Genomic DNA, 21,020 nt, shown 5'->3' on the forward strand with positions numbered 1-21,020 from the left:
GTGCCCACAACCCAGGTCGCAGGAGCCATTTGGCTCCTAGCTTTTCTATCCCAGTTTCTAACACTGCCTGCCTTCCTCAAATTTATTTTTGGCTTGAATCCAGGACCCCACAAATACGGTTGCCACAGTTGCCAGGAATGTAATTCTGGCAGCCAGAGCAGGGATGGAGTACTGAGAAAAGAGAAGTCAGTATTTTGCCCTTCTGTTTTTTTGTAACTGCTAGCAGTTCTAACCCTAACCCTAACCCTAACCCTAACCCCCCACCGAGTAGGAGTCAGTAGCATCATATTTAAACTCTGTTTCTGCTCCCCATTTCTCTGCAACTGTTTGTTTGCTGCTCTCTGCTGTGCTCTCCACTTCAGGAAAGTCATTTTGCCTTGTCCAACCTCCCCCCACTCTCTCCGTTTCCTTGGGACTTGTCTGTTGCAGAGACTGCTTCCAGCTGGCTTCCATCACTGAATGAAATCTCTCCCCACCTCTTATTTGAGAAAACACCAAACTTGCTCCAGTTGCTTGAGATCCAGTTACAAGCACCCCCCCCCCCCGCAAAAATCAGTTCATGTAGAACAAAGTTACAGACTTTTTTCTTCTTCTTCTTTGCTTTGTTCTTGAGGGGGGTGGGTTGTTTTTTTGTGAAAAGCTGCTAGGTAGGAGTTGGAGGGTATAAACCAGGACTGAAATCTTTGGGCAGAAAGGCTGTGTTTGTAGTTGTTTACAGTATACTATACTTTCAAGGGAATTGGGGGGAAAGTGTATAATTTCTAAAAAGAGGAGGGCAGGAACTTAGGCCTATGGGAAACCAATCCACTGGCTATTAAGCAGTTCTCTGTAATTCTGTAGGTGGTGAACGGATCTTGCTCAGTGGAAAGGGAAGGGAATTCTGCATGTGCTCAGAAGCACTTTTGGTATATTTCCTCTGGGCAATATAAAAAAAATTCTAGCTGCTAAGCTACAGGCCTTTGTTGTTCTTTCTTTCCTGTGTTTCTCCTATGTGTTTAACATCATACTGAGCTGGATAACTATTCCAGTACATCAACTCCTGAAGAATCCTTTCTTTGTTAGTTGGACAAAATGAATGCCTCTGGGGAGGGCAGCCCTTGCATAATGGATCTTTATAATGTAAACTTGCTCTGATGGAAACTTATTAGTATCCAGCCATTGTTTGCCTTGAGGTTGAAACCTCAAATGAGGAGAGAGAAGAGAAATTAGGAGACCTCTGAAGGCTGTGTAACTACACCAAACATCCCTTAAGCATTGTGAGCTGCGGTGAAAACTTCAACCAGAGGACCCCCTTGATTTGATTTGATCCGTAGCATTGGATGAATGGCTCAGGCACTGATGCCAATGACAGAGTTAGCTTAGCAGAAACGAAGGTTGTGCAGAAACACGACAGAGAAACTGATCCTCATTTTGTATGCCATAGCAACTTCTCAACTTGGACTACCCTAAAGCACTCTCTGTGTGGCTGCACTTGAAGATGAGAAGGAAACCTCAGCTAGTCCAGAATGTTTTGTTTTGATGTTGCCTGGGCCCTAGGCATGGAGCGTATTACACCAGTTTTGTGAGAGCTCTGTTGGATTCTTGTTCATTTCAATGCCAGATTCAGGGTGCTGATCTTGACCCTTTAAAGCCATAAATGGCCTGCGTCAGGAATATTTGAGGCAACTACTCTATGAACTACCCAAATGATTCAGATACCGGTACCCCTATTGCAGGTGAGATAGTAATCTGCTAGAAACAGCATTTGCTGTAGTTGCCTTCCTCTTGAAGGAAATCTTCTGTCTTTACCCAGCCTTGGTCTCCTATAGAAGACCAGCTGAACTCTTTTTATTTTACATGGGGTATTACATAATTGTCTACTTGACTGCTTTGCTTATTTTTAATTTGGAGGCAAAGAAACTCGGAATAGCAATTGCAGGAAGTAGTTGCAGGGAAAACCGTGCCCCTTCTACAGAGGGCAGAGTGAGGCCACTGTCTCTCGTGTTTAGTTCCCGGTTTCCCACACACACATCCCCCAAGCTGATTGGTACTGTACAATGCTGGTCTTTAATCTCATGTTGCCGCACGGCCACCATCAGCGGACCCAAGACCTGGGGCCTTGCTTCCCTTCAGGTCCGCTCCCAACAGGAGCCCCTGAGAGGGCATGTATTTTCTCTCCCAACCCTCTCAATTATAGGAAGAGGAAGATCAACAGAAGTCCCCTGGCCCCCAGACCTAAAAAGAGGGTTAAATCTGCTAGGATCAAGGAATATAAATAAATGTCAATTGTTCACTTTTCTCTGCACGAGTTTGTAGCCTTCGCCTGATACTTCCCTAGGGACAATATGGGAAGAAAAAACTCATATCCCATTAAGTGTCTGTTTTTGGAGCTTTCTCAAGCAGGGAGGTTTTTGGGATTATATAGTGCATCTTTCCCCCCCACCACACCTGTTCCCCTCTAGACATTTTGAGGCCCAACTCTCAGTATCCCTGATCATTAGCCTAAACAGCTGGAGGGCACCAAATTGGCCCTTGATAGGCATGCCATTGTTTCAGTGATATCCTTATTCCCTGCCCCAGTGAACAAGCAAATATTTATTCCTTTGCTTTGTGTGTCATCAGCTTTAATAGCAAGGCAGAAGTTCATTCTAGCTTGTTACCAAATTGACCAGGAGTCTCTTCTGTCTGTGTTAATTAAGCAGAAGAGAACAGAATAACCCCTAGAAAACAGTCCTTAGTTTTCCAAATTAATAATTGATTTGTTTACAACAATGCAAAACTTGAAAGTATTTCTAAAGAGATTTTGTAATATGTTTTTTTTAAACAAACAAACCCATCCTACATATCTTTGTATACTAAGGCAGAATTACTGGCTTTGAATGGATGGTGCATACCACAGATTTAATTCGTGTGTGCTGAATTACACCAAATATGCATCTGTTGCCACATCTAATTTCTAGGGCTATACAAAGGATGGATAGTAGCAAGGTCCACAAAATTTGGATGTACCTGGTGGCCAGCTGGAACCTTTTTCTACCCAACTCACAGGTCCTGCTCTGAACTGGAGAGTTAAGGTTCATTGGAAAACAGTTTGTAAAAAAAAAAAAACCACTGCTCTGCTAGTGGCCAGGGATTCCCATATCAGCATGGGTGGTATTCGTGCTTTAGTGGTAGAATTTGTATCTTAGGTCAGTGTTGCATTATTTAGGCTGTTAAATTCACATGCTAATATGAAATAATGAATAACATTGAATTAAAACAACAACAACAGCAACAACAGTCATTTCCTTTCTGCCATTCTGCCCTGCTTCTGATCCCTGGCGATATGGCTGTGTTTAAAACGACTGGAATGGCTGGGTCTATTATTACTGTATGTTTGTTCAGCCAGAAAGTTAAATTCCTGTTCCTCCTGTTTTGTTACATGCTTGTTAATGATCATCGATCAGGGCATACAAGTCCAGGAGAGATGGAAAGGCAATTACCCAGCTAGACAAATACTGTAGATGGTAGCAGCAGGTTCAGTCTCTGACTCAGGCTGTTTTGAAGAACAAAAGAAAAGAGTGGGATAAAAACAAATTGAGGTTTTTTTATATATATGGTTTGACAGATCAGACTAAGGGCCCTTGCATTATGTATCAAACGATAAAGCAATAGAAGTAATAAAAAAGGAAAGATCTGTTGTATCAACAACTGGCCTTTCCATGGAAGATAGAAAAATGTGAGATTGCAGAAGAATTAGAAGTTCATTTAAAGTTATGTCTTTGAAATAGCTTGCTATCCTTGAGTTTGCTTTCAAGTATGCAATAATAAAAGTTGGCGTTTTCTTCCAAATTGATGTAGCGATCTTCCCTATTTAGTTATGTTCTTTTATGTGAGGGGAGGGAGGGCATGAAAAAGACAAGTTCGATTATTTCCATTACTGTACTGCTTAAGTTTTTCTGAACTAATTCTAAGTCTGGTGCACTTTGATTGTAGTTGTATCCCATCTGCCTTTCCGTTGGACTTGCTCAGTATAGATATCATTTAATTGTTTCAGATTCTGATTGGTGAAGACATGGAACTTTTCATAGTTAAATGGTATTTTGAACAAGTAGTAGTTTTTCTTCATTTACAGTAATTTTTTTTTGCACATGTTGCATCTAGAATTATGAGTGAATTTGGCCACACAGAATTGCAAACATTGCAACTGGTGAAAGTGAAGATATTTCCTCCCTCCAATTACTGCTTAGCTTGTCTTTATAATGCTTCTGGCATTGCAGATCTTCACACTAATCTCTTGATATCTTGAGGGTTGATACGATATATTTCTGGATTCTTACTCCTCCTGGAGTGCAAGGAGATCAGTGAAACAATTTGAGGTGTTTGGTACCTGCTCCTCTTCATTTCACATTCTGAAATTATGTTAGAAGATGTAGTGCCTGGCTGATACTACTTATTAAATTAATAAACCAAGACTGCAGCCATTACACATTTCCTAAGTCCCATTGAAAATAGCAGGACTTACTTCTGAGTAAACCTACAACGGATTGTACAATACCAGCAAGATACTAGGGGGTTCAAACACCATTAAAAAAAATGTTAGGAGGACAGATACCGTGTGCATCTTTTGCTCAAAAGGAAAATAATTCACAACTACAAAATGGTGTGAAGTAGTACATTCCTTTGTGCATTATTGTCTTTGAACAGTTTTAAGTAATGTGGCTTCATATTTTCTTTCTTTCTCTGTCTCTCCCATTTACAGATATAAAAACTAGCTCCTCCAAACATGGGTGAAGTGGAGCAGAGAACAACAGCAGGATCCCGGTTAGGAGTTCAGGAAAATGCCGGGATCAGTACTTTGGAACACGGACAAAAAATGCCCACAACCCCTACAGGAAAACTTATTTCTATCAAAGTCCAGATGCTGGATGATGCACAGGAAGCTTTTGAAGTTCCGGTAAGATGATTTTCATTGCCTGTGGTTTATTGCTGGCTGGTTACAATTTTATAGTGCACAATATTACTTTTGTATTTCGTGTTTAATGTACACATGGGTTGAAATTGCAATGAGGATCGAGTTACCCATTGTATTTCTCATAGAAAAGTGTACATTTTAAAGGTTGGTATTATGTTGCATTGTCCTCCATTTTAGGAACCAACGCTTTAATCATAGACAGTCACACCAAAATACTAGGATGCAAATGAATTGAAATATCTTAAATGAAAAGGTTCTTTTTTTAAAACAACAACAACAACACACAATTAGCTCCTTTGACAATCTTGGAGTGGAATCCCTGTTCTTTTTAATATAATACTTTGTGTTCATAAATGGCTCACTAATGATTTTGTTTCCATTGCCTCGACAAAGGTGGTTACATAACACTTCTGTTATCTGAGGACCACTTCTTACAAAACTCTTAGTTATTTGGGCACTGATACAAAGTGCACACATTACAAATTAGTTGTGAATGAAACATGCGCTGAGCTGGAAAGGACTGACCTGGTTCCTTGCCATTCACAAAGACAAGTGGTGATTTAAAGTCATGTGTGGTCCTTATATGTAAAGGGGCCAAATTTGCTTCTATTACATTGTTTATACAGATAATTCTACAGAATCACAGTTCTGATTAACAGGTGGGGAACCCTGCAAAATTCATTGGATGCGGTGCGAATTTATGATGGAGCAGAGGACTTTTTTTGTTCTTTTGTCTCTCTTTCTCTGTCTCTCTCCCCAATCATGTCATAGAGAAAAAGTGAAAAAAGGGAGAAATGCACCCCCCCCTGCACTGCAATTGTTGGCAGCTTTGGGGAGGAGCTGAAGTTTCTTGTGCTGTCTCAGCTGAGCTCAACCAACTCAAATCAACTCGCTCCTGCATAGAACTAGTCCCACATACTGCCCTTTGTGTGGAAATGCTCTTGACTTGAACTAGTTGAGGAGACAGGTAGGTAGCCGTGTTGGTCTGAGTAGAAGCAAAATAAAAAAAAAATATTCAGTAGCACCTTAAAGACCAACTAAGTTTTTATTTTGGTATGAGCTTTCGTGTGCATGCACACTTCGTCAGATACACTGAAACAGAATCCACCAAACCCTTATGTATATTCAGAGGGTGGGGGTGATGGGAAAGGGTGATGGGCTGATGGGAGTGGTAAACCTGTAGATGGATGTTAACGACTGCTGATGACAGCAATTGGTCCGGGGGGGGGGAGCAAGGGCTGAGGGTTTGGTGGATTCTGTTTCAGTGTATCTGACGAAGTGTGCATGCACACGAAAGCTCATACCAAAATAAAAACTTAGTTGGTCTTTAAGGTGCTACTGAAGGAATTTTTTTTATTTTAGTTCAGGAGAGTTTGGGTTAAAACCAACATGTGCTGCAAAGGTAGTTTGACACACACACCCTGCATATTTTCCAGCACTTCACATCTAGACTCTCCCTGTGTTAACTAGATAGGGTAAATGATATTAAAGCATGGCTGCAAGTTTGGTCTCTTTAATAATGTCTAAATGGTGAAAGCATCCTAGTAACAGATTGATAAATGCCTTCCTTAAATGTTTCAGTTCGAAGAACCAATGGAGTGTACGGTTTTCAGATTGGTTAGCATGGTTCTGAATGTCTGGAATGCTAAGAAGAGAACTCTTTCACTCTCTCTTTAGCTGGCTTACGATGTGACCTTAGGGCAGTTGATTAGCCTTACAGGATTGACTTTCCATCTGTTTCAAAGAGGGATTTGCTTTGTATCAGTGCTGTCGTTTTAAGGCATTCCTCCTCATTTTTGACATGAGCAAGCCATGAGGTCCCGTTACACAGTTTGCTGATAACACCCAGTCTCAACCAGCAACGGAACCAACAGCACAAGAACTGTAGAAATGAAAGCTAATATAGCAGTGACAACAGGACTTCCACGATATGGCTTCACCTGGCCTATGAAGTTGCTCTGCTCAGACTGAAAAGCAAGTCCAATCTGTTGTTCAGTAGCAGATGGAGCTGCTGCTCTCACTGTACATTTCGGCTTGCTTGCTCCCAGTGTTAGGAACTGGGATAGAAAAGCTAGGAGCCAAATGGCTTCTGGGACCTGGGTTGTGGGCGCCAAAACAGACTGTTGAGGCGCCATTTGGGGGGGGAGGGGCGGCAACAATTTTTTTTATTATACAATTCACATAAAAGACACATGGTCAATATCACATTTTTAACACAAATTGTTAATGCGTGTTTAATTTGGTGTTTACAATAAGAATATTGGTACCATACTTCAGTTTTCAAAACACTCTACTCTTTATTGTTAAACTCTTAACATATTGTCTATCTTTAACATACTTCGAGGCTTCAAAGCGCATACATTTCAGTAATCCCTGAGTGTCAGCCAGGCACACAAAAAATGACAGCCAGACTTTCTGAGGTGCTCGCAAATGGAGAATCTTTAGGCGCAAAATGCGCCTGGCGCCCTGCTAATTTCGAACCCTGCTTGCTTGCCTCCAAACTGCTAGTTCTGACTATCGCGCAGGGATTCGGTGCATGAAGCCTGTGTTTTCACTGATGGCTTCCTCACAGACTGTATTACACACCATGGTCTTGCTGACACTGATTTGATTGGAAGTAGGGTGGCAGTGCATTACCCGAGGTCAACACTTTCTCCTTTCATTAAGGCTTGGGGAGATGTTAAATGGTATTAAAAGAAATAGCAGAAATGGTAGTTTCCTGGTTTTCCTGTCAGATACGGTGGTTTTTTAATTATTATTTTGTTCCAGGGGTTTGCAACAGAGTGTGAGAGAAAGTTAATTACATTTTCTTTATTCTGCTTATGGGTAAAATAAAGGGATTCACTGAGCTCATAGATTATTAAATACATTGGCTGGTTGATCTTCATTATTACTATCCTCCACATCCCTGCTCTTTTAAAAAAATAAGTTTAAGATTCAGGAAAGTCACAGCTTTCTCTATTTTTCCCTGTATAATTTTTATTAAGTTTCCTATTTTACAATTTAAAATATTCATTAAACAACCTTATAATGTTAATGACTTCCCTTCTTCTCTTTCCATGGTTCAGTTTGCATATTGTAAATCCCTGCATATTTTACATAAACCAAACCATTCAGTATTCAATTAATACATCCATCAAAACTTGTTTACACTGTTGAATTTATCTTAATGCTGCCACCGTTTTCAAGTGTACAGTTTCCCCCCATATATTCAATAAACATTTTCGTATCTTCTTTGAACATATGTTCTTGTTCTCTTATTCTATATGTTAGGTCCACAAGCTCTGCATATTCCATCAGTTTAAGTTGCCATTCTTCTTTAGTTGGGACCTCACTCGTTTTCCATTTTTGGGTTAACGAAACATGGGCCGCAGTAGTAACATACATAAATAGCCTTTTTTAACACCAGGGAATTTCCATCTGAATTATCCCCAACAAAAAGGACTCTTTTTAAAAAAAAGTATTTTAAAACATTGTTTTCCAATTCAATAAAAATTATTTCCCAATAAAAACTTACAGCTTTCTCCACTCTCTTGCATAGCTTCTCCCTTCTTTGCAGAGCTCATGTTAGAGACATTTGTACTCTTCATTTTCCAATATAGGCATTGGACTGTCGAATTTGGACCCAAGATAGGTCGAGGCAGTATACAGTTTCTCCCAAATTCATCTGGGGTTTGTGTTGGCTGAAACACACTTAATGAGGATATTGTACCGTGCAAACCGCCTGAGATCTCTTGATGAAGGGCAGTATACAAATTTAATAAATACAATAATAATAAATGTGTTCCTAGCATCTCCTCCTCCTGCCTGCCCCCTTGGTCTTCTAAGGCTTCAGCAAAGTTTATTTTCTGTGTGCCTCTATTCACAACCTGTGCCAGAGGTTGGCATTATCCGGCAGTTGCAGCTGTGCGTTCATCCTTCAACTGAGGTAAAGAACAGTTAAGGATGGGGCAGCAAAGGTGGATACAGAATAGTTAGGGTAGACAGTAAAACAAAGGGGTTTCTACTCCCCCTGCTCACAGCCGAGATGCTGTGGTGCTAAATGGAATAGACTTTAGAGGAAAGGATTGGTGTGGCTGATAGTTATGGCTCTATCATCATTTAATAAGGCATGGTGGGGGGGCAGGGACCTGCACCAGGACTGAAAACGCACTGTAGTTCTATGAAGCACCCATAACCCCTGTGTTTCAAAAAATAAATCCCCAGTTCAATCATCTGAACACAAGTAATTCCCCACCCAACCTCCACAAGACATATAAGGGCCTCAATTGTAGAATGAATTCCCTCCCAGCTCAGTGTCAGGCAAAGATTCTCTCTTCATTTGCCAGGGCTTTCAAACACGTTTTTATAGCTTGGGTTTTCGCAGTTGTCCTTGCTGCTGCTGCTACTGCAGCTTCTTCGACACTCTGCTTTTGTGTTTCTTTGATTTTACAGTGTCTGTTTTTTTAAAAAAATGGTGCATCACACTGCTGAGTCCTCTAAACTCTATTCCCGGGCAGCTTGTAAATGGGCAAAGTAACCCTCCAAAGAGCTTATTTTGTTGTATCGGACAGTTCTGTTCTCTGCCCTCTTGCAAGATTTGTAGCTCTAGGGTTTTTTTGGGGGGGGAAGCGTCAGTCGAGGGAGATGTGCAGAAACCACAAAGCAATCTTTCAGGCGAGTTGCCCTTCCTTCCAACTTCAGAAACGAACAACAAGTCAAGTGTCATCTATTCATCATTCTGAGGCTTTATTCTCCGCGCCTGAGATTCTCCATGCCTGAAATTATGTGGTCGTCACTGTCAGAACTATTCCCAATGGAAAGTAGGGCATTTAAATATTCACCGAGTAGTTAGTCCCAACAGCCAAGCTGAGTCTTGTGAATTAAGAAGAGGGAAGTGACATTTCTCTTCAGTAACTTGGAACTGCAGTAGTTTTAATTCCTGGCAGAACACATTTGGCACAGACTCCTGAAAGGATGGGAGACTTTTAGCCAAAGTGTAATTACATTGCGTTTGGTGAAATGCAGGGGGTCATGTGCCTCATCTTTTAAAATATTAATGTTTTCTTCAGAATGATAAAACATGGATTTAGTGGTTTTTTAAAAAATAAATTTTATTCGTGCTGATAGAGGAAAAATACAAAACTTAATATTAAATATCTTTTCCTCTCTCTTTTTTGGTCTAAACTGAAACTGTGATCTAAATGCAATAAAAACACAAGGGGGGGAGAGAAAGGGAGAAAGAAAGAAAGAGAGGGAGAAAGAAAGAAAGAAAGAAAGAAAGAAAGAAAGAAAGAAAGAAAGAAAGAAAGAGAGGGAGAGAGAAAGGGAGAGAGAGAGAGAGAGAGAGAGAATTCAGAGGGTAAGGGACTTCCGAGTCTTTGTCTGTCCACTATATATAAACCATATTCACTTCATCTACTCCCAATATAACACCCAACAAAGCCACTCTCATTTCATACTCACAACAACCCTATGAATTGGGTTAGGCTAAGAGCCCCTCTATGGACCCTGTAAGTTACCTCTTTGGCCCTTTTATTGGCTCATGTGGGACCAACATGGATTGCTGGCCCCGATGAATACTTGAGTTTCCCGACCCTGATGGTTGTAATTTCATGGGCAGTCATTTGATTTTATCCTGATTCTAATTTTTAAGCTGTATTTTAATCAATTTTTTTATTGTGTTTTAATGTATTTGATATTTGATGTTAGCCGCCCTGACCCTGGTCTTGGGTGGGGAGGACGGGGTATAAACAATAATTTACTTACTTACAACTATCCAGTGAACTTCATGGCCGAGTGGGGATTCGAACCCTGCCCTCCCAGGTCCTAGTCCAACACACTAACCATTATGCCACGCAGGGTCATTTTGATTTTCAATATCAAAACACACTTGTTGGCTGCAACTTTTATCACCTAGAAGCCTAGTAGCACCTAGTAGCACAAAGCTACTCTACCTTTTCTGCCCCACCAACCATACTGGATCCATGACACAGAGAGAATTTTTAAAAGACCTTTTCCCCAGTATTCCCCCCCCCTCCAAAATCTCTCCAAAAGATGTCACTCGCTACAATGTTGGGGGCAATGGCACATTTTTTGATGTAAAAGCAAGTTGATGCAAGGTCCGACTAAAAAAACACACGAAAAAGCAGCATTGTGTGTTACAAGCAAACTGGTGTAGGAGGGAGTGTAAATGAGTTTCCGGGCTTCCGTGTCTCACATGCGGGAAAGTGGCACATCTTTAGAGTGAGATATTTTAGTTCCAGGTGGATATGGAACTCGCGTATGTTGTGATGGTCCACAATTACAATCATGTAGTGCCAGGAGCATTTCGCAACAGCAGTAATTTCTGAAATTTAGATCCCACTTTTCTATATCGGGCATACAAGCTTCAAAACTGATTTAATGCAATCAACATACTCCAAGTAATGTAAACCACCACTCTGCATGGTTAAAAGCAGCATTATGACGGAATTTTCAAAGCATATTCATCTATTTGCGGTTTCTTCAACCTAAAAAAAAATAAGGTTTCTTTCTCCCCCCTCTCCCAAGGGGTGATTTTCTATTTCATGTTGTCTTTGGCCATCTCTTTTGGCAAGTAGTTGTTGCTACTGATATGGGCATTATACAAGGAGGAGCCTGCAAAAATCATGCAGCTACCTTGCAAAATCAAGTCCTGTAGAACAGGAGACTTGTTTTTAAGGGTAGGGTAGAGAGAGGCTGCTCTTATATCTGGAAAAGTGTGTATATATGGGAGAATGGAGAGATAAGGTGATCAAATAAGTAATGCTTAACAGAAACTGAAGCACTGATTTGTCACAATTTGCAAAAAAAAAGTCGTTCTAAAACAAATAGCATTTCCCCCCCATAATTCAACATGAGAAACCAGTAGCTATATTTTTCCATTTTCTTTCCATTGTAACCTTTCCTCTCAAGTGACCTGTATGTCAGCCAGACATTTCTGTGTTTTTTCATCAGTGGATTTTCCTGCTTGGTTTTGTGTTTCCTGACCCACGTGGTTCTCATTAAATGCGTGGTTTTTCTAGGTATGAACTTGGAAAGGGAATTGGCCTATGTGTATGCTAGACACTAGTGAAAACCATCAATTGACTTACTGCATTTCAATTTAATTTCTGTAACTTTCCCACCCACCCTGCTAACACAACTGTACTTGAGTTGCTTGGACTTTGTGTCTACCGGTAGTCATTAATCTTGTCCCTTCAGTCTCCTTAAATCTTAATGGCTTGATCACTTTAATAAATTTGTGCATGTTTTGCATACATTCTCTTAACTTTAAATCTTGTGCACCTTTTTGTTCATTTGTGACGGTTCTTTATCTCTCTGCTACTTCTCAGCTCATGGCTGTATTTTAAAATATCTACAACAGGGTTGGGGGGAAATAGTTCAAATTCCTAGATGCCAGCATCATATTTTTAGACACCAAGCCTGTGCAGGGCTAAATAAATATTTCACATTCCTAGATGTTAGCAAACACATGTATGTGCCTGTCTTTCTGGACCCTCAACTCTAAAGAAATTTCTGAGGCTACAATCCTTTACCCATTTCTCTGGAAGTAAGACACAGTGGGGCTTAATTTCTAGGTAAACATGCATAAGATTGTGCTGCAAAGCCAGTGCTAGACTTTAAAAAAATACGCTTCTGCTTAGAGGTATATAGAACTGAGCTGTTGAGCAAATTGAACAGAAATAATTTGGCCTCCTGCACCAGCTCTTTAAAGCACCCATCTATTCTTGTTAACTAGCATACTTTAATTTGATCTCTGCTGAGGTAAGAAAGTCAGCATTGCCTGATGGTCCAAATGAGAGGTGCCTGCAATTTTAATGTTGTATTCTGACCTTGCTGTGTGGCACTCAGTTGGAAACTCTTTAGGGTCTGTCTGAAGGGTCTTAATGCTGGCACAATGCCTGTGCACAAATGATGCTTTCTTCCGTTGAGATCAAAGGAAATCACGTGCAATCCCGTGCCTGGCTTTCCCAGCAGTAAATGCTTGGGTGGTTTCCCTGGCAGGGATCAAAGACACTTGGCTCCATCCCAGTTGCCAATAATAGTATTTAAATTTAGCTGCTGCCAGTCAATCCATTGTTTGGGCTGCCATAGATAAGGCAGGTTGTAATGGACTATCATCTAACATTAGAATTTAATGAAAGAAATCGAGAGATGGTTTGCATTAGTCTGGACCAAGCCATACATCCAAACTACAGTATATGCCTATCAAATTGAGTCATGATTTCTCGCATTTCCACTATTCAGCTTAAGTTGCAACTAGCTATATATAACATATCATTTGGTGTGCTTGGTGGTTTTATTTCACACAGACAAACTCAAGGATCAAATTAGGTGCTGGAAAGTTGGCAAAGGGTAAGCTGTTCCCACTAAAACAACAACAACCCAGTTTAGGAGTATGTAGCACAAGGAAGGATGTGAAAAGCAATTGTTGTCAGATTGGATGACAAGGCCTTTTTTAAAAAGTCTCTCTCCCCCCCCCCCCTCTCTCTCTCTGCTTGTGTCTTTGTCAGATTTAGTTCAAATTAAAGAATATCTAGGTTAGAATGAACTATTGTTTCCTATTTCAAAACTGGTGATTTAGAAGTACAAAAGCTTCAGGTTGCAGTTAATTGGTGTGCAACATGCAATTCATCCTATGCTCAGTGTTGTCTTAACTTTGCATTGGGCAGAGCATAAAGGCGTTTGATATTATGACCAGAACCCTATTATATGTGGCTTGTACGAAGTGCATCATTATATCTAGGGCGAGGGGGGAATGACTGGCATGGTTACCATTGTTCTCATCCACAAATGTGCCTCTTCCTACAAGCAGATAGCCACGTGGAGAGGAGCCCGTGCAGTTTGTGCTCATGGCAGCAGCAACCACAGTGCCTGCACAGTGTAAATTAATATCTTCCTGGTTGTACCATGGTATGTTGCTGCTGCTTTTGTCAACTTCAAGAATAATGAGGAAAGATTTGGGTTTCACGACCCAGCCTCTGTAATACGATATACATGGAACAATGCCAGATGCTAAGCAACATAGCATTTGTAGCTTTGGTACCAAAGCAGACTTAATGGTGGCCTTTAAAAGGTGGGGGTGGGGAAGGTTCAAGAGTAATCAAATGATTTGATTTTGTTGTTGTTGTTGTTGTTCTGTCACCACATCATAATTGCATTTTATTGTTTATTTTTATGTCGAAAATGAGTAGGAAGAGAATTGAGTACAAACTGAGCATGCGAGTAAGAATGTCTGGTAGCATACTTGCGTTAGATCAGTAGTGTCCAAACTTTTTTCAAAGAGGGCCAGATTTGATGAAGTGAAGGGCCGTGAGGGCTGACCATAGTTGTTGACCTTTTCTTTAAGGGTTGAAGTTGAGGTTTTTTAAAAGGATTTTACCACAGGAAATAGGCCCTCCGAAATGGACTTTGGACATGTGTGATTTAGGTTAATGTCTAGGGTATGGTGTAGTTCTTTGTGTGTCAGGCTAGGATAAGGGAGGTACAGGCTCCAATTGCCACTCATTTATGAGGCTCACTGGGGAACCCCGGGTTAACAGCCATCTCTCAGCCTAAACTGCATCACATGAGGATACAGTGGAAGAAGGAGCCTTGTGGATACCGTATTGAGCATATAAATGAAATGATATTTTCAGTTGTTTCCCCATTTCTTGCAGTAGCATCCCTCCCTAGCTCATCTCACATAGGAGGGGAGAGGTGGTTGTCATTTGCAGATGAAAATAAAGGGGTATCAGATCGTTTTCCCATTGGTGGAGCGCTTGGAGACACCAGTAGGATTTTCAGGAGCAAGTTGAGAAGCTGCCTCTAAAACAGGGTTTCCAAAACTTGGATCCCCCCCCAGCTGTTTTCGGACTACAATTCTCACCATCCCTGACCCCACTAGTCCTGCTAGCTTAGGCATGATGGTAGTTGTAGTCCAAAAATAACTGGAGACCCAAATTTCAGAAACCCTGTTCTAATAGGTGCAGTAAGCTGCCTTCCAGCGCTCCTGCTCCCCTCAAGGGTTTCGCCAGAGTATGTTCAGCCTCTGTGCTCAGTGTTCCTGAACATACATGGTATTTTGGTTTACAACCATAATCCGTTCCGGAGGTCCGTTTGTATACCAAAGCAGGTTGTAACCCAAGGCGCGCTTTCGCCAATGGGGCCTCCAAATTTTTTTTGTTCGTTATAAAAAGGAAAGGAAAGGGGGGAAAAAGGTTGTAATCCAAAAAAGGTTGCGCAAACCGGGACACGCACTTCCGGGTTTGACATGTTTGTAACCCAAAACTTATGCAAACCAAGATACCACTGTAATCAATTGGCAGGAAATTCATTGCAGGGTCTTACTCATTGGTTTTGCTTCCTCCTGTTGTTGAGGAATGTTTAAGGATATATTATATAACACTTTTCTGGAAGTGGACCCAACCTTTTCACTGGCACAAGCATTATTGTTTCTCCCTTCAGAAAGGGTTCTCTCTAGTTCTGCTGCCTTGCCATGTTTGGGGACCCGCTAAAGAGAATTGAATTTGAAGGAGAAAACATGTCCTGCCAAAACGCTTTCCCTGGTCCAAGCTCTGCAGCTGAACACTTTTTGAAAGTGTCTGAGAGGATAGAAGGCAGCCAGCTGGCTGATAACTGCAGGATATACTTCTTTTTCCCTCTTGACTAGGAAGGAGGGACTGGGAACAAGCCAGCTGAGCATTCACTTGAGAAAAGGAGAGAACAAACTCCTACCACATTCTTTTTAGCTTGAAATAGTCTGACATATGAAGTGAGGTCAGGAACTCTCTGCAAAAATCCTGCCCAAACTCTGGTTTTCAAAAGGATCTATGCATATACTGTATGGGGAAAACGTGTACCCATCTGCTTGATTTGCATAGTTGATGTGAATGTTCAAAGTGGGATTTTAGTTACTTGTTTTTTGCGGACTTTCGAATTTTCTATCCAGAAATGACAAAATGATGGAAAGGAAGGTTGAAAAGGGGATGCACACATATACAGTAGAAGCAAGGGGAAGAGATGCTGGAGTGGTAGGCAGCAGGCAAGTCACACATACGTGTGATTTTGAACACCACTCTGCAAAAAATTTCTCCTTGGAGCATTTTGCCATATTGCAGTTCCTGTTCAGGCAGCAGCCCTACAATTCAATTATTGTATAAAAATTACAGCATGGAAAGGATGCAATTGGTATCTTGTAGCAGAAATAAGTGTGTCTAAAATTCTGGAGAGTGATTTGACCTACGGTATCTTTAGTCTCACTGCATAAGCAAAATGGGTAGTACAGTAGGTAGATTTCTGTGCAAAATATTTTGTGTTTTGTTTTTACTGGGTTTTAATTTGTTTTGAATATGTGGACACAAGTGTTGCTTTGTGACCAAAGTTTTCCTGAACCAGTTTTGCATGAATGAGTGCTATATTTTGGGCCAGATAAGCTCTGAACCAAGAAAAGTTGATAATCTTTAATATTTTTGACCATCAAAAAAAGTCAAATTCATTTACCTTTCCTTAAACAAAATACTGTTCTCTCATTTGCTTTTTAAAAATCCTGTTAATATGATTCTTACAAGAAAGTAAGAAGCCAACCAACCAACCAACCCAACCAACACCAGTTTTTGAAATGTGGTTGTTGTAAACTTTGGGTACAGCTTATGAATGATATTTTGACCAGTGATGCATAGACACAGCGTTGGGCAATCCACACATACAATCAGCACTATTTGAAAACTATTTGACTATACTTCTAAACAGATCTACCCAGCCAGTTTAAATACCACAAAATCTTCCTATACAGGGTCAGTTGAACCTGAATAGTGATCAAATTTCTCCAAGTGTTCTGGGAAGAAACTTGAGTTATGGGGCTATGAACTGGCAGGATGTTTGTGTGGGTTTTAGAGGCAGGCAGTGAACCAAAACTCAGGACTTGTAGACTTGGCCTTAATTAAAAGTGTTTTCAGTAACCAGTTTGGGTATACAGTATTAAGTGTGTCCACTTATGGAATAAAATAAATAAATACAGATTTAGGGAGCAATCCTATAGCAAGATCCATTGGGATGGATAATATTAGCTACACCAGCATATCTCTCCCCTCATCCTGGCTCATCCATGCATGGCCCAGGCCAGCTGAGTTGCATCCAGTGGATCTTAAACCAATGTAAAATAGTGGGGTTTTTTTTTAACAAAAATTAATTTTATTAAAGATTTCTTAGTTTTACAAAAAGATGTGCATTGCCTCTTTTTTCAAGTTTTCTACAGATCAGTTTCATTTGTTGTGACATGTTGCATGCAGTATTAGGTTGGAAAGAAAAGGAGGGGAGGGGGCTGGGCTGGGGTATGTAAAAGGATGATATGGGTGTTTGGTGAGGATGTGACCAGAGGGAGGGGGGCTTAGGCCCGTTCAGCTTGATCATGTGACCTGGCAACCCAGCACAAATTGAGCCAGCAAAAAGGGTAACACAACTCAAATGTTATTTTAAAGGCTTGTTTTCCTTCTGCCAGGGTAAGACCAGCAGTAGCCCTAGTCTTGAACAGAGTTTAGAGATGGTGTTCGGGCTTAATTTAATGCTGGCTTGCTTTCCGCCACCTGCTTGTATATAGGATTGCTCCCTCAGATCTAAAAACTAAGAATAGCTTAGAAGGGGGGGCTGTGATTATTTCCCTGCCCGATGCAAACTCTGTTCGCTAGTTGTGTTAGAATGTGGCCCTAACCCCTGACCCCAGCATAGTGTGAGTGGAATGGGGGGGACCCTTAATCTACCAGGTTACTGAAGTTTATAGAACCTACTATTGTGTTCAGTCTATTTTCGCAGTCTGGATTGTTCCAAAAGGTGCAGACTTGCTCCTGTCCACTTGTTGATGGAACATATGGATGGGTGCACGAGAAAAATAGGGCTTACATTACAGGAGCAGAGGATGTATCAAAATAATAATTGGGTTTCATTATCATTTTACTTCCTTGAACATTGCTTGCTTTTGGGATCCATGGCAATGAAAGGACTTTTTTTTAAAAAAGGGAGATATTTTCCCCTTTCAAAACATAGCAGATTCAAATTATGAGAACAGTGGGGCATTTTGCTTCCCCCCTGCTCTTGTTGTGAATATTTGTAGACTCCCAAATTAAAAAGGGAATTAAAGCAGAATACCAAATGTTATGGTTCTCTTGGGGATATATATTTTCTGCAAGAAAGAAGCAACTTGAGATAGAGAGGAACTATACTGTTAGGTAAGCTCAAATAATCCCTAAGAATTCTCAAGAGTAAAATAAGTGGTTTTTAAGCTTCTGTTTAATTTTGGCTGATGTTTGGCTTCAGGAAAGGAGCATAAACGTTATAGCACCTCAGACACCTGACTCTTGTTCTATATTTTAAGAACTGAGAAAAGAAAAAATTGATAAGCTGATTTTAATAAGATAAATTTGCATATATATTTTGGCTTTTCTCGGCTTTAGAAGTAAAATACCGTATAAGACGACTGGGCATATAAGACGACCCCCAACTTTTCCAGTTAAAATATAGAGTTTGGTATATACTCGCCGTATAAGAAATACGACCTGGTGTATAAGACGATCCCCGACTTTTGAGAAGATTTTCCTGGCTTAAAAAGTAGTCTTATATGCAGGAATAGCCTATACAGTAATGGAATAGTGTGAGGGGTAGTGTTTGATTCTTTCTTTCTCCAAAGCTTTGAAAGCAACTTGGATCCCACCTAAACTAGCACCCATGGAAAGTGTATTCCCCTTCACATAATATGCCCCACCTCAAATTTGTCTTTTATTTTTTGCAGAATTTCTAGTCTACTTTATTGCACACAAAAAAGCACAGCTGCTGTCGAGAGAGCTTTCTTGGAAAACGTGTGTTATTTTGTGGAAGGGTTTCCCCCTCCCTGTTCCCACTGAGTAATGAAATATTTAGCAACATCTTGATCTATGACTTGATGCAAACTATTAAAAGAGATTAACACATCCTGTTAGATCCCACATGTACAAATTAGTATCTTTGCGGTAAAAGAGAACCCAGAGTGGCAGACGTTTTGGAATTACAGCACTTATAAAACTCCCATCAGTTTCATAACACAGAGCTGGGCTTCAGGCTCCTAAAAGGTTGGTTCCAAAAACTAATAATAAATTTGATGCTACTGCTAGGGTCACGGCTCATGGTTCTGCTGTTCCCTGATTTTCCTGTGTTCTTGCAGAACTTGATACTGACTGCAGAATCCAGCATCTTCAGAATATGTTCACGCCTGTGAATATAAGGTTTAAATCCTGCGGGCATTATTGTGCTCAAATCCTGTTAAGATGGGGATAGTGTAGTAATATAGGGATCAAATAGATCTTTAGAAAACACAAGGAGCAGCAGGAATGGTTTTCTAATTTATCATACCAAGGCTAATCTGGAATATTATAACATCCTGCATATTCTCCAGAGAAAAAACTGCAGTGGTCCTCTTGCTTGTAGCTCTTTCCTTTAACCCTGGAAAGATATGCAAATATATACAAAGTATGCAGTTAGCCGAATAGTTTACAAGGGTCTATCAAAGATTGAAGGATTGTGGTCTCTCCTGCAACCATATGTATGGGCTCTGTACTTGTGTTTTTAATTACTCTTGCTCGTTCAAAGAGTTTGTACTCAAAATCCAGGTCAGCAATATATAGCATGCCACTTTGTAGCTTTTGTGTTGCATGGGGGGATATTCATTTCAAAGGGACCTCTGCATGCTATATTGTGGATGCATGGAAGCAAAAAATGTCACAACCTCATCTACTGGGGAGATAAACTAAATTTTCACAGTTGCCAGTGTGTTGGCTTTAGAACCGCACTCTCTAAAGCAGCTGAATACAGTTTCAACATGTAAACACTTGACAGCTACATTAGAACAAAACAATTTCTAGTACAACAGAGCATGACAGTGAAATGCCAAACATGTTGAGCATTGTTCCTGTCCAGTTTGGGAAAAGTTCACTTCATTGATTAGCCCTAGAAAAACAGTCAATGGTTGTTTCTGGGGGGTTTTATATTCTGAATAGCAACACTGTGGGAATTGAGAAATCAGCTTGTATTTCAGGCTTTGAGAGTGATAATCTTTTACCCAATTTTAGTGAAGTGCCTGCCTCCCATTGCTTTGATAAGTAAGGATTTTATATTATAGACCATATGTGAGTAAACCTTTAAAAGTGTGCTCCGAAAGCATGGTGCCGTTTCCAAACATCTAATGAATTTTCATGGAGCACACAATCTGGTACAAATGAAGCACTGTTTAAATTTGATTGATTTCAATGTGAAAGATTTCACCTCCCAGCAAGTTAGACATATTGCTTAAAGTGCTTCACTTGGACTGCATCATGGCCTTAAGAGTTAAAAGTTTGGGGTGGAGGGAAGCAGGCTGTATCATAGACCCACTCATCCCTGCATCCAGCAAGTGTTAAAAGCTAATCAAGCCTTATTTGTTGTTGTTGTTTAGTCGTGTCCGACTCTTCGTGACCCCATGGACCATAGCACGCCAGGCACTCCTTATAATTCTGGGAAATAGCCAAATTAGCTCCCTGGTGAGGTGATGGGGGATTAAGGAGTTTGGTGTGAGGCAGCAAATGGGTGGGGCCCCCTCCCTCAACAGAACAAACCAGAGTTGGGACCAGAAGTGATGGTGATATGAGCTAGAAGGAAAGCAGGAAGCTGGAGACAGAGTCAAGGCAATGTTTGGTTTCTGTTTGCATCCATGGCTGCGCCTGTGGAGAAGGCAGAGCCAGTGTGGTGTAGTGGTTAAGAGCGGTAGACTCGTAATCTGGGGTTCGCGTCTCCGCTCCTCCACATGCAGCTGCTGGGTGACCTTGGGCTAGTCACACTTTTTTGCAGTCTCTCAGCCCCACCCACCTCACAGAGTGTTTGTTGTGGGGGAAGAAGGGAAAGGAGATTGTTAGCCGCTTTGAGACTCCTTTGGGTAGTGATAAAGCGGGATATCAAATCCAAACTGTTCTTTTTCTTCTTCTCCTGGGTTGTTAATGCTGCGAGCCCCTCCATCACAGGCTCAGGTTGTATATATGTGTAAATATACCTTAGTATCTGCTGTGCCACATTCCCAAAAGGAAACACAAACCCTGGGCAAGGGCCT

General features: G+C 40.8%; 1 protein-coding gene and 1 long non-coding RNA gene across 9 annotated transcripts in view; both read left to right on the top strand.

Annotated features, from left to right (window-relative positions):
* The window catches only part of FARP1 (FERM, ARH/RhoGEF and pleckstrin domain protein 1), a 180,226-nt gene that overhangs the window by 29,029 nt on the left and 130,177 nt on the right, over nucleotides 1–21,020 (top strand). For all 8 annotated transcript variants that reach the window (XM_060273358.1, XM_060273360.1, XM_035114373.2 and 5 more), the window contains exon 2: nucleotides 4,721–4,915. In XM_060273358.1, coding sequence (XP_060129341.1) covers nucleotides 4,745–4,915 — 171 coding nt within the window. In that variant the 5' untranslated portion in view covers nucleotides 4,721–4,744. The remainder of the gene's footprint in view (nucleotides 1–4,720; nucleotides 4,916–21,020) is intronic.
* LOC132591976 (uncharacterized) lies at nucleotides 4,922–7,600 on the top strand. Its single transcript, XR_009557429.1, has 2 exons — nucleotides 4,922–5,505; nucleotides 6,266–7,600. It is a non-coding gene; the product is annotated as an uncharacterized LOC132591976 (long non-coding RNA).

This window comes from Zootoca vivipara, chromosome 4 (assembly GCF_963506605.1).
Source record: "Zootoca vivipara chromosome 4, rZooViv1.1, whole genome shotgun sequence".
In the NCBI taxonomy this organism is placed as follows: Eukaryota; Metazoa; Chordata; class Lepidosauria; order Squamata; family Lacertidae; genus Zootoca; species Zootoca vivipara.